General features: G+C 34.6%; 1 protein-coding gene across 1 annotated transcript in view; it reads left to right on the forward strand.

Moving 5' to 3' along the window:
• Positions 1 to 14869, forward strand: part of LOC129004970 (uncharacterized) — a 123245-nt gene that overhangs the window by 62723 nt on the left and 45653 nt on the right. The window contains exons 8-10 of the mRNA XM_054433700.1: positions 10423 to 10593; positions 11867 to 12082; positions 13433 to 13552. Coding sequence (XP_054289675.1) covers positions 10423 to 10593; positions 11867 to 12082; positions 13433 to 13552 — 507 coding nt within the window. The remainder of the gene's footprint in view (positions 1 to 10422; positions 10594 to 11866; positions 12083 to 13432; positions 13553 to 14869) is intronic.

The raw sequence follows: 14869 nt of genomic DNA on the forward strand, positions 1-14869 counted from the left end.
CATTAGTCTTATGGGTTGCTAAGTATTAAGTAACCATGTGGTTGAATAAAATAACAAGGAAAAAGTAAACAAAAGACTTGTAAGTTGTAACATGTGTTCATAATAAGCCATCAACCCACAGTATACTAGCAAATTACAAAATACAGTACAAAAGGAAAAACATCACTTGTTACTATTGAGCAAAGAATATACTGAAGATTACTCAATACATTGTAGTAAAGGCTAGCAGTGCGGGGTGTGGGATCTTTTTATGACGATTAGATTAAGGTATCTGCAATCCTAAAATGCTATGGGAAGGGAAGGAAACAGGTCCGCGACGTAGGAAGTGGTGAAGGAAGTAGTAAAGGCGAGCTGTCCGGAGTGTGGGAACTGTTTATGACGATTAGATTAAGGTATATGAGGACTAGGTAGATTAAGGACTATGAACATTCATTGTTATTGTTGATGTTTGCCTTTTAATATGTTAGTTTAAATAGAAGATTTTATTGATATTTTTGTTTTATTAATTTACTTGACTGCATTTTATATGAGACAGATGTATCATTTCTAACCAAATCATTAAAATTATAGACATTACTTGCCAATAGTTATACATAGAATTAAAAAATCTGAAGGTGCTTGCTAATTTATTATGAGTTACATTGGAGCCTACAAATAGCCATGGACTTTGAAATTAAGGAAACTAAAAATGGGAAACCAAATATTATATTTAATAATTATAAATATAGGCAAAACTATGTGGCCAAAAATGGCGAAATCACTTGGCGCTGCCTTGGAAGGAATTGCAACTCAACTAAGACTGATACAAATAAATCAGCAATCTTAGCATCAGTTAATAAACACACAGGCCCTCATCCCGTCACAATGAGGTCGCTTCTATCCCCAAAGTCTTCAAGTGAAGAGTCCTCTACTCAGTCATCACCATGTGATAAATACCCTTTTGAAACATCAACACCAGCACAGTTGTGCACTCCTACAGCAGAGTCTTCTCTAAAGCAGCTTAATTATGCACATGACTCTACTTCCCCTGCAGTAGTGGTACTACACGAAGAGAATAAGAGACTTAAAGAGCACAATGCAACTCTCGAGAAGCAACTTAAATGTGTTCTTGATCACTCCATCGAGTCTGACACCCGTTTATTGGAATTCACTGAGGAGATATTTTCCATCCCCGATTATTTACCTGAAACATATGCACCCCAAATGATAGAATGTGCGGTCCAGTGTGAACCTCAGACAGCTACTTCTTCTACATCCACCTGTGATCTGGCTCAACCTACACAGGCTGATGTTAAAACTATTCAATCTTTGGAGACCAAAACAGATGTTGCATGCAATAATAAATCATTAATTATGTCAGAATTATTAGGAGAATCATGGATATCAGATTTGACCCTCCAGCCCTACTTGGATACGTTAAACAATCAAATTTTGGCTTCAACATCTTGCGTGATAATTAATCCATTGGTAGTTCACACTATTAAAAACTCACCAGATTTCCACTGTTTCCTTGACCCTCTCGCTGTGAAAGACAAGAAATTAATTATCATGCCCATAAACGATTCTGTAGATTTGTGTGGAGTAGTTAGCAGAACTCATTGGAGCGTGTTAATCTTAGAAAGAACTGGAAATGAATTTTTGTAATTTGATTCTCTCAACAACTTTAACCTCAGTTCTGCAAAAAAAGTCGCCCACAAGTTATCCGACTATCTGGGTGGGGAGGAATCTTCAGCATGTTTTAGATCACTGAATGGACCACAGCAGCCTAACAGTTTTGATTGTGGCATCTACTGCTGTTGGATTATTGAGTCACTGGTACAGGATGTTGTTACTACTGGTTCATTGAATATTAACTATCTACAAAATAAAAAACTATCAGAACAGGAAGTTATACTAAAGCGCTCACTTTTGGCTTACTTCATACAAAACTTACCAACTCTAAACAAAAAATTGTTCTACTCCCTCATGATTGAAAAGGAGGGAAAATCGTATGTTTCTGTCACTAGAACTAACAGTAAGGAAATTGTAACTGCTAAATCTATAGGATGGACCGAAGTAAAGTCTAAATCAAAGAATCTGAAATTCACCAACAGGGATCCTATTGTTACAACAAACAAATTTGAGGTATTACAGAATCTCAAAAAATCTTATGTGACCCATAATAGTCAAAAACTGGCGCTGTCTATGTCCAAGGACCCTCAAGTTAATCACTCAAACTTAAGCATCAAGAACCCTACAAAAAAGTTGAAAAAAACAACAAAAAGGACCAACGGACGGATTTTAATTCTTGCTGATAGCCATGGTAGACATCTTAGGTCAAACATAACAAAGATATGGCAGGATAATGAATATGACATTGACTGTTTATTTAAACCAAATGCAACAATGGAAAATGTAATAAAGGATGTAAAAGGCCTTACAAGTTCATTTTCAAAAGCTGATACACTTATTGTGCTGGGGGGATCCAACAATGTAATTGAACACACAGAGAAGAGGTATTGTGAAACCGTTAAATGGCTGATGGAGAGCACTAAACACACTAATGTAGTGATATCAGCACTCCCTTACCGACATCACACTCCTGGTTTAAATAATAGAATATATTACATACACATGGACATTGAAGCACTTGTGTCAGAGTATAACCATGCTACCTTTTTGGCTATAAATAAACTATCTCGTCAGTTTTATACACAACATGGACTACACTTAAACAAACAAGGAAAAATACAAATATCCAAAATGATTAGAGAAATATTTGTTCCAATGATTAAAACTGTTGTTGGATCTAAAGAACAAACACAGTCTACTTGCATAAAAAAAAATACCATTAATGTCATCGAAGCTAACATGTGGAAAGTGATTAATGCTAACAAAAAAGCCCCTACCACAGCATTTGCGCATACCATATCAAGAGATATCCAACACTACAGAAACATGTCTGCTGGTGTAGTGGTTGTGTTTTGTAAGATATTTGGTAGACCTAAGGACACAGACTTCATCAACACAAGATTGACTTGCCAGACTAAATCAGGGGGTGCCACATTATATAGTCTTTTCACAAAGGAAGAATATAGAGGAAAGCCAACACTACCAACGTATGATGAGGCGTTTGAACAATTGATCAAGGATTTTAAAGTAAAGAAATTTGATACTTTAATATGTTCTCCAATGGGCTGTGTGTGTGACTTAGTACCTCTCAACCACTTTGCAAAAAATATTGTAAAGCTGCACAAAATGACTAATGCTACGATATATGTGGTGTCATGTGATCAACCATCTGCTCAGCGAAAATTATGGAATGGGCTATCACATACTGCATTTTTGGATCAGCTAAGGAGAACAATTGACAGTTGCTCTTGTAAAATTTATGCCCCAAATAGTCTAACTGATGCTTGCATCAACCCGCCTGTTTCATCTTCGGAGAATCTGCAGCAGTCTTTGGAAATCTCACAGGGCTCTGGTAACAAAACAAACACAACTAAGATAGTTTCGTCTGATTGTAAAGCACCTGGAGATGACGGCCAACTTACACGCCAGATGTCAACACATGGTGAAGATCTGAACGACTCAGCCAGTGAGTCATTACTGCCCCTGGACCTTGAAGCTACTCAGATTGAGGAGTCATCAGAGAAACCAATGTCGCCACCTCGAGATACTACACCAGAACGAATCCAACCACCCTTGGATACATCAGTCTGTGAAAGTGTTAAAATAGTGTCGGGCGCTCTCACTTCTAGTGAAGCGCTAAAGCAGAGAAATTGTGATGGAAATTCAAGTCCAATTTTAAATGTAAAAAATTTAGTTAAGAATCACTGTTCCTCCAATAACCCTAGTTCATGTGAATCAATTAATATCTCCATGGAGGTTGGTTGTTTTTTAGAGGAAACCCACCTTCAAAACTTAAGCTTGCAAAGCAAATGCCCCCACTAAGCGACCCTAAAAAAATTAAAAACTTTTGTGTTGTATGTAATAACTAGCTGTACCCGCGGGCTTTGCCCTGTTTAACTTCATATGTGAGCTCGTTCGCATGGCTCAATCACGTCCTGGTTGAAGTTCGTTCGCTACGCTCACTCACCTTTATGGTAGGAGCTCGTTCGCTGCGGTCACTTGCCCTCAGGTTAGCTCGTTCGCTACCCTAACTCGCCTCCAGATTGAAGTTCGTTCGCTACGCTCACTCACTTTTGGTTTAAAATTAGCTGTTGTAAAATATTTGAAAAAAATAATAGTGCTGCACCCTGTTGGTAATCCTTGTAACTTTAATGCTATTTAACATCATAGAACAGAACCAACTTGTTTAATTGAAACAGCTGTTAAGATTCATTAATTCCATTTAAATATGAGTACCGGTACTCATTAGGTTAACATGGGAAACTCCAGAGCCACTGGGGCGGAGCCCGAGAGTCCGATCAGAATAAAAACCACTTAGTTTTCCTATTTAATGCCTAAAGAATCAGTGTACCAAATTTCAGCCTTCTAGGTAAGTGGGAAGTGGGAGAATTAGTGATGAGTGAGTCAGTCAGTGAGGGCTTTGCCTTTTATATATTTAGATTTTCATGACTTTTTAAATGATGCTAATGCTTATAATACTAAAGGCTCATGGCCAGTCTGTAAATCAGCTAAATTTGAAAAGAGATTTTTGTGGTTAATGCACCTTAACATTGAGGGTGGGTTGATGAGTAAAAAAAATGATCTTGAGATAATCTTAGAAAATTTAAATATTCCTATTGTTTGTTTGAACGAGCATTGGCTTAAGAGTGTAGATATAAATATTTTAAATAGCATCCCAAATTATACAATTGCCCATTTTTGTTGTAGGGAAGAAGGTAGCCATGGTGGTTCCTGCATCTTAATAAAAGATAGTTTAGAGTACACTATAAGAGATGATTTCTGTGTTTTAAACGAAAATTCTATTTTTGAATCATCATGCATTGAGATTTTTACTTTAAAAATTATTGTAATTTCAATATACACTGGACTCCTTATGTAACTAATTTTAAGTCTTTTCTCAATAAGTCAGAAAGGTTATTTATAATGCTCAATAAAACAACAAAAATAAGAAATGTATACATAACTGGGGATTTTAATATTGATCTGTTGGAGGACTGTAGCCATCCACATCAAAAACAAGATTTTATTTCTCTGTTAAATCAATATGGGTTTAAAATTAACTTTACATCACCGACTCTAATTACGCAACACACTGAACCTGCATAGATAATATCTTAACTAGAAAAATAAATTCACAATATTCAGTCCAGACAATGAATTTAGAATTGGGTCTTTCAGATCATAGGGCTTTGTTTATAAACATTTTTGAAAGCTCATTTGAGGATAATAAGGACAGAACAGAAAATACAACTAAAAAAAGAATGTTTTCAAAAGCCAATGTCACAAGTTTTGTAAATAATATTAAAGAAATAAAATAAGATGTATCTGTAAAAAAATGTTTTGAAGAAAATTGTATTAACTTTTTTTGCCATTTTCACAATACTTTTGAAGAGTCTTTTCCCTTAAAGTTTTACAACAACAAAAATAAGAATCAAAAGAAGTCTTGGGTAACAAAGGGTATTAGAATATCTAGTATAAATAAACCAGAACTTAGTAAACTGGCAAAAAAATCAAACGACGGACTCTTTAAGGATTATGTTAGAAAGTATAAAACAATTTTCAAGAAAGTTTGTAATCAATCTAAAAGGATGTGCAATGCTAAATTCATAAACAAATCAGAAAATGTGAGCAAGGCTGCGTGGTGGGTTGTTAAATCAGAGCTAGGTTGTAAAAAAGTCAAGAATAGTTTTCCTGATATTAAACTCTCAAATAAAACCATTAGCAACGTAAAAGAAATAGCTGAATTCTTTAATAAAAATTTACCAATATAACCAATGAAATGGGAACATCACCATGTGAATTTGAGGCACTAAATATGACAAGGAACTTAATGACTAGTAAACAACTATTTAATTTTGATTTTAAAGCCATTGAGCAAAAAGATGTAGTCAAAGTAATCAAATCATTAAAAATAAAAAATCTGCGGGATGGGATGAAATTTCGGTGGATCTCATGAAAAAAGTCATATAGACTCTATTTCAGAACCTCTCACAATTATTATTAACCAATCATTTCAAAACAACATATTTCCTAAACAATTTAAATATGGAGAACTCAAGCCACTTTTTAAGAAAGGTGAAAAGCATAATCCTGACCATTATAGGCCTGTATCACTTTTACCTTCTTTTTCCAAAGATTCTTGAAAAAATTGCTTATAAACAAATTTATAATTTCTCGGAAACATACAATATATTTAGTAGTAAACAGTTTGGTTTTAGAGAGGGTTGCAGCACAATGACCGCTATATCCCATTTTGTTAATGAAGTGTCATGGGCCTTGGATGAGTCACAGAGTACAATGGGGGTGTTTTGTGATTTATCCAAGGCTTTTGATTGTGTCAACCATGACATTCTTTTGAAAAAACTGGAAATTTATGGATTTTTTAAGAAATCTATTTTATGGTTGAAATCTTATATAACAGGTAGATTTCAAAGAACTGTTGTTTTAAAAGGAGGCTTGCAGTCAAAATCTGAATGGAGTGAAATTAGAGTAGGTGTCCCACAGGGCTCTATTTTAGGCCCTCTTCTTTTCTTAATTTATATAAATGACTTACCTGAAAATATTTCTCATAATTTAATACTGTATGCAGATGACACAACTGCTGTTGTTAAAACTAAAACGGAGGATGATTTATGGGTGAAAGTAGAAGACGCTTTAATGGATCTTAGAAGGTGGTTTGAAATAAACGGACTAAAATTAAATCCAGAAAAAACACAACTAGTAAAATTTAATACGATACAATCCCGAAATTTCACACATAAAACAAGAACCAAAACTGTCAAATGTACAAAATTTTTAGGTTTGTATGTTGATTCAAATTTAACCTGGGCCAAGTGCATTGAAAACATATTACATAAGCTTAATTCTGCCTGTTTCCAAATGCTTTGTTTGAGAAATATTTTGGATATGAAAACACGTTTAATGATATATCTATTATTCTAATTCCGTAAGGAATTTCTTGTGCACAGCAAATCTCTTTTATTTATTAACCGATTTTGATGATTGATGTGTCAAATTAAAGGGAATTATCTGAAGAAGTCATGGAATAATTTTTGTCACGCTCAGTTCAATGTGCTTCGCCCCATTGGACTTTAAAGTTTCCATGTATTTTTAAATATAAGTGAAAATTTAGTTAAGTTTATCAAACATATGATTCATTTCCTTTTAAAAACATCTGTCTTCATAAAAATAACCTCTTTTATATCATTTTAATTTACTTTTACTGTTTATTTTTCAGTTTACTTTAAAATACAATGATGATTGATGAAATGGATAGATCACCATTATGGCCAATATGTTTAAAAAAAGTTCACTTGCTAAAAACATGAGAGCTAATCCAAGGGAATCAATATTTGCTGAATATCTTTTCCGAATAGGGAATGGCCATGAGAGCTATCATAATGATCTTGGTGATGCATTGATACTTCTTCCACCACAATGTTTTGTGAATGAAAATATCATTGACAAAATCTTCAGTGAAGGATTCTCTGAAGACGCTTTAAAAAAGACAAATAAATCATGCATTACTTTCACCAAAGAATGAACGTTGTGACGAAATAAATAATAAAATAGTTGAGCAACTAAATAATGACAGTCGAGTTTACTACTCAGTGGACAAATTGATTCAAGAAGAAGGTGACCAGTTACATATACCTGGTGAATTTCTTCACACTTTAGCACTAAGAGGTTTGCCTCCTCACAAATTATGCCTTTAAAAAGGTGTAATTGTAATTTTACTAAGGAATTTAAATCCACAAAAAGGACTGGTTAATGGAACCAGATTAATGGTAAAGAGATGAATAACAAAGTCCTAAATCTTGAAATTATTACTGGAAGTTCGGCTGGAAAACGAGTGTTACTGCCCCAATTAAGTTTAGAACTATCAGAAGGAAATTTCCCCCTAAAATTCAAACGTCGACATTTCTTATGTCGAGTCGCTTTTGCCATGACCATTACAAAAATTCAAGGACAGACACTTGAAAAATTTGGTCTTTATATGCCAGAGTCCTGCTTTCAGCATGGGGCATTGTACGTAGCAATGTCAAGATGCCACGCTTTTGATGATCAAAAAATAATGGTTAAAGAACAACGAAACCAAAGTCATCTGGCTAAAGACGTTAGAGTATTAACAAAAAACATAGTATGGGAAGAGTTTCTCATTTAACATTTTAAAAGTAAGATGACAATTTTAACTGGTCAGTCAGTATTCTGTAAGCCTACTCTGTTAGAACCTTTATTAAAACAGTATCGAGCTTAACATTTTTATTTATTGTAATTAAAAGTTTAGCTCTTAAAAGTTTGTTCTTTTTTTCGTAGTGATAAGTTAAGAGTTAAAAGGTTATTTAAATTTGTTTAATATATTGAGATATAGTTAAGATTATTAACTGGAAACAACTAGTTATGCCTATTTTTATTCAATATTGCATTATGGGATTGAATTTTGGGGATTCTCATCAGAAATAGAGAAGATTTTTAAAGTTAAAAAAAAATACTTAAGAATAATGACATTTGCTAAACGAAAACATTCATGTAGACCAATTTTTAAAGAACTTAATATAATGACTGTACCAAGTTTAATCATTTTTAAATCCTTATTAATGGTACAGTCAAATTTTGAAAACTTATGTGCGGAGAATTTTGACCATCCATATAACACCCGTTTCAAAAAGAATTTTCAGTTTCCGATTCACCGATTAAAATTAATAGAAAAAACACCAAAATATATGGAAAGAAATTGTTTAGTAAACTGCAACCAAAATATAAAGATTTAATAAACAAAACGTCTTTTAAAAGCACCCTTGCCTCATTTCTTGTAAACAAAATATATTATAGTATTGACAAATTTTTTGAATGATGGTAATTTTTTTAATTAGCAAATATTATGTTTTATAAAACAACCCAAATAATTATTTCTAAGAATCATTGTTTATTTTTTAGTATTTTAGGTACTTATTATGATATATGATTATATTGACAATGTCACCTGTTTTTGTAGCTTATGCTATGTAATCTGTAATACGTTTATATGACAATAAAGATATATTTATTTATTTATTTGTATCTGCAATCCTAAAATGCTATAGGAAATGAAAGGAAAAAGGTCCGTGACGTAGGAAATGGTGAAGGAAGTAGTAAAGGCGAGCAGTCCGGAGTGTGGGAACTGTTTATGACGATTAGAATAAGGTATCTGCAATCCTAAAATGATATGGTAAGGGAGAAAAACAGGTCCGTGACGTAGGAAGTGGTGAAGGAAGTAGTCAAGGCGAGCTATGCGGAATGTGGGAACTGTTTATGACGATTAGATAAAAGTATCTGCAATCCTAAAATGCTATGGAAAGATAGGGAAACAGGTCCGCGACGTAGGAAGTGGTGAAGGAAGTAGTAAATGCGAGCGGTCTGGAGTGTGGAAACTGTTTATGACGATTAAATTAAGGTATCTGCAATCCTAAAATGGTATAAAATGGAGGGAAACAGGTCCACGGCGTATGGAGTTGTGGAGGAAGTAGTAAAGGCGAGCAGTGTGGAGTTTGGGAATGGATTAATGTATCAGCAATACTAAGACTGCTTACAGAGTAAACTTATGATTTCCCCTGAGCAAAGCTCGGTCCCCAGGTACTTTTAATTTAATAGATTAATTGAAAATCAATCCAGGCAAACGGAAATTCGCTTAGTCGGCAGGTTTGCTGCAGCAGGGGTATTTAATAACTCTGTAGTATTGAGTGTAAAAGACGAATAACATTTTTGCAAAGGTCAGCCAATTTTAGTTCATAAAGGTAGTTTATCACTCACTGTCTGAATCCATAGTTCAAAGACCTGTCTATCATATGCAATAAACATGTGCAGAAAAACAGTTACAAAATTAATGCTAGAACTTCCAATGACCATTTACCTGCCTAGATTTCCATTGACATATTCCCTTACGATTGTATCAGGATATGTCCTACTATCTGCTGTACCCGTGCTTTGCAACGGAGAGGACTATTTTCCCCCTTTGGCCAAAGCTTCTAAAGGCTTTGATGAAAATGTTGTTTATACAACCAAATGCAGTTTTCAAAGATAATTTGTTAAAGCGAATCCACCTTAATAACTTAAATGTTTTTATTACTTACCTTATATCGATTAGGTTATAAACTGAGTAGATTCAGGATCGCTTTAGTATGTACTTATTTACTTATTACGTTACAGATGAGATTTTGTGTGGTCTCAAATGACAATTAACTAGTAGGCCTAAGTACCATACTGAATTATTTCATTCCAATATAGTTAAAAAAGTCACAATGATGGTTATAACTATTTGAATTTTGATTACAGATTGTGGTGGATATGTTGAGAATCTTGGTGGAGCAATAACAATGATGAACATGGTGGAACGAGGTGGTTCAATCAAATCTTATGACTGCATCTGGCTTATTCGACCTCCTACTAACTTTTACCATCTCAAGACACACATCTACCTCAAAGTCTCAACCTTTCTTGATATGGGTAAACTGAAATTATATACAAAACTATAAAGACACTTTTGGCCAGTGTGATGAACTATATTTTTTGTCATATTGCACCATTATTTGAACAAACTATACTACAAAATTAAAATAGTTTTCATTTAAAGGTAACCTATCAAAACTACTTCTAACTTGTTTTCAAGCAGCTGTTTAGTAAGTGATTCAACTGTTTTATCTATTACGGTTGTGTTAGTGTACATTATACTATCGATATGTTGAATTATTTACATTAAGGCAACAATTAACTACAATCAATACATACAAATTTGTTTACAATTGAAATTTACAACTGAGTTGACAACAGCTGATTTTTACTCCCTGGGGGCTAAAAACGCCTTTTACTCCCCAGAGAGTAAAAATGCTACTTTAGACCCGCAAACCATGCATTAAAACAGCTGTTTTTACTGCAGTATAACAAAAATATTATTTAAGCTATATTGCCTCTTATGGACTCTAGAAAAATTTTACCATACAATATTTATTTTATCTTTAGTTCTTGCAAAAATAAAACTGATTTTTGAATATCATTTGAAATATTTTCACTATAAAGACATAATTTCAGACCCGCTATAATAAATACCCCCAGTGGGCCTGGGCCCAGGGGCGCAAGAGGTTTTAGGTTTGTTGGGAGCGCAAGGAAGAAACAAAATTTCCCCACAAGGTAGGTGGAATACAGCGTAGCGGGTGCACGGATAAACATAGCAAAAAGCAGAAGAAGAATGCAAGCAAAAAGTATGAACAAACTGATCCTAAAGACATTCACCAAAGATTCAATTGATGGTGAAAAATCTAGCAATGACATATAATCTGAAAATAGATTATGAAGGAGAGAGCTTGGTAGGTACCATGATGATCAAATGTAAAAACTGTGAGGCCTTAAAATGGAAATAAAGAAACCCCGGGCATGTGCTGCAATGGTAGTAAAGTGCAGCTACTACCTTTGCAGCACCTACCTGAACCTTTATGCAGTCTGGTCGTGGGAAACCACCCTGAGCATACACACTTTATGGACCGGGTGAGACATAAGAGCTGCTTTAATATGACATTGTTTGGAGCAAAATATGTTGTACTGGTAGTTGAATTCTTGACTGAATTCTGACTTGATTTATTACAAATTTCAACCAATTTGAAAGTTTCCGTAGCGAAGCACGGGTATTCCGCTAGTCACTATATAAATAAAAAATGAATTTTAACATGCCTCCTTATTTTTGGTTATAAGAAGGATGTTATTATACTGAATATGCTTTTACCAGCTGGAAGCACGGAGTTGGTTGTCCGCCAAGGCCTGACGTCTGAAGGGCCGATCCTGGAGACAGTGAGACACCCTGTTGCACAGCTAGGTCCGGCCCACGCCCGCACACGCAGGGAAAACATCCTCCCTCTCAATGTTGGCTTCTACGTCAGTCTTCGGGGAACATTCAGTTCCGTGTCTCGACTTGCTATAGTTTACACCGCATTCACTTACATGGGTCAGTTGTCTTTTTTGTTACTGGGTCCCAAAATGAACAAGTTATTACTTATTAGCGAATTTCTCGTATAAGGAATAAGCTGTTACCGTAGGTTTCATGGTAAAACCTGGAGTCAGTACAGTTTTACTTTTTTGTTTTGATGCCACAAGAGGTCAAAACACTGTATGTTCCAAATTCATATACAGGGTGTATTTATGAATGCTCTCTATAATGCATTTGTTTGAAACAATGAAAACCATCATATTATAAACACAGGTCTGTAATGCCTGGTTGTTGTCTGTCTGTATGTGAATTTCACGAATGAATCCATTACTTTTGAACCGCTTCTGTATACTACAAACTTAATACATAAGTATTAAGAGGACAGATATTAGCACTAAGCAAAGCACCAGAATTATATATAATACCAAATCAAAATGGCTACCATTAAAAGTTTTATTTCCCAATAAGTGATTTTACTAAAAACTATTAAAAGTATAAAAGTAAGCGTATTTAGGAAATAGTTTGACTAATTTAACGACACTTCCTTAAGATCGGTTAATAAGCAATCCAGATACAACAATTTTTGAGACCGTGTTAATGAATGAAGGATGTTATTATAATTTTTCCCATTGTTGCTCCCTGCCACTTAGTGTCAGTGAGGTATGGTAGGTCAGTTTAGGCGGAGTAGGCCATGCACTGTCTCACATAAAATGAAATATCCTAATTGTTTACTATCTGATTTGTTCAATTTAAAGTGATTGTTGGGTTAGTAATAAAATGTCCTAACAGTTTGTACTTAAAAGAATTTTTAATCTCTTATTTTAAGATAGAAAATTTTTAATGACCGCCATTTTTATTTGGTATGATTTATAAATTTGATACTATGTTCAAATATTTGTCTTAACTGTCCCTACTTACGTACTAAGTTTGAAGACAATTGGTTAAGGGATGTAAAAGTTATGGACACATTTGTGAAAATCAAATGCGGACAGACAGAAAACCAGGCATTTTATACCCATGTTGTATACATGATATTTCTTTTTTAAATTTTAAAATTAGTTGCCACTTGATGACCTTGAGGGCCTTAGTACATTTGAAATTTTTGAGCTGCCCTTAAAATACTGTACCACTGTACCCCAATTTGGGGTTCCGGACAAAATTGATAGGTATACCAACAAAAAAGTGTACTTTTATGCTACGTACAGTTGTCAGAGCTTGATTTTCCTGGTGTAACCCATTACAAGCTAACAAGGGGGTGTCCAATGTTCATACTGCCCAATCCTGTATATATCATGAAACATAAAAATTTGTAGGCTTACATTACTTGTAAGCTTGTAAAAGTTGCTGGTTACTTGTTACAATTTGCAGATTGCTTTACGGGGTCCGACTATCTGTGTCAGAATCACCGTTGCATCCCTGCGCAGCTACATTGTGATGGATTCGACCACTGCGGAGACAATAGTGATGAGCCTGACACCTGCACCAGAGGTACAAGCGTCACAAAATATTTACTAATTTTTAAAGTTTTTTCTTAGTTGGTTTTTTACAAACATAGGAATAATTAATTGAACCTTCAAGTCATGTTCAGGTTCCATGTTTACTCTATTTCAGTGCATTATAGGGACTCTCTAGCAGCAAGTCAGTCACTTGCAAGATGTATGGAGTAAAAGAGTCAGTTGTTCTTCAAGCGGATTGGGTTTGTTCTCCGTTAAACGTATTTTGGTTGGAATACCTTAAGCCTAAAATACCATAGAAATAACTTTAACCAGTGGTGTAGCTAGAACATGGCTTTGGGGGGGAATAGATGAGCTCCAAGTCTGCACTCAACCTGAGTCCCGGTACCCCCCGGAAATTTTTGAAAAAATAGAATTCCAAACTTGTGTTTTTAGGCATTCCAGAAGTGTAATCACATTCCAAAGAACTCCAAAAATCAACCCAATTGAGGTTGTCTCCTACCGGTCAGATTCAGAAAATAGTATTTCTTGATTAAGAAGTATCACTATTGGTAACAACGCGATTGTTTTTTACCCGCCTTCTGCGTGATTCCCAACTTATTACAGTTTCTCCTAGTTTTAGGTTTGGCTGACATACCCTCCTGACGGCCCTGACACCACGCCAGATAATAATAAACAATACACAAGATTTTATTTAATAACATCAATGTATTTCAGAATACTTGTATGACATGGATGTTTTGAAAAATTTTGCCATCACTAGAATGAATAGTAACTAAGCTCTAACTAAACTAAAAGCCGTTTCCGTCTGATGTCTGCTTAGTGCATACAGCAAACAGCGCATGTTTGCAGTGTTACCACTACCACTCTCCAAATTTACTCCCGCTGCCTGGGTGTATTAATTAAAAAACCTTTTAAATTAGTAGTTTAATATATGTACAAATCAACTAATAGTTTTAACGAATAGATTAATAAAACCAACTCAAAACTAAATCATCAATTTCAGTTTTAAACTTCAATCAACTTGAGCAACTGTATTTTTTTCTGGTTGAGGGGGTTCTATCCCCCTCAACCCCCCCCCCCCCCCATAATTACACCACTGACCTTAACACTTTTTTTAGTACATAGCATTTCTGCTCTATGACATTCAGTTTCTGAGATATTGAAGAAGTGCTACATACAGCACATTGTATCCCATCTTAACCTTACAGGGAATAATAATTGCATACTTCATTATTGTAGCTTGCTTGGATATTGAAATATTTATATAGGATGTGGCAAGTTTATTCATTCCATACAAAACTATTAATATTTCACAAAAACACTTCGCATTACCTTCCCTGTAGCAGAA

Source organism: Macrosteles quadrilineatus, unplaced genomic scaffold (genome assembly GCF_028750875.1).
Source record: "Macrosteles quadrilineatus isolate MER2022 unplaced genomic scaffold, UCM_ALF_1.0 Scaffold_13__1_contigs__length_4303367, whole genome shotgun sequence".
Taxonomy (NCBI): Eukaryota; Metazoa; Arthropoda; class Insecta; order Hemiptera; family Cicadellidae; genus Macrosteles; species Macrosteles quadrilineatus.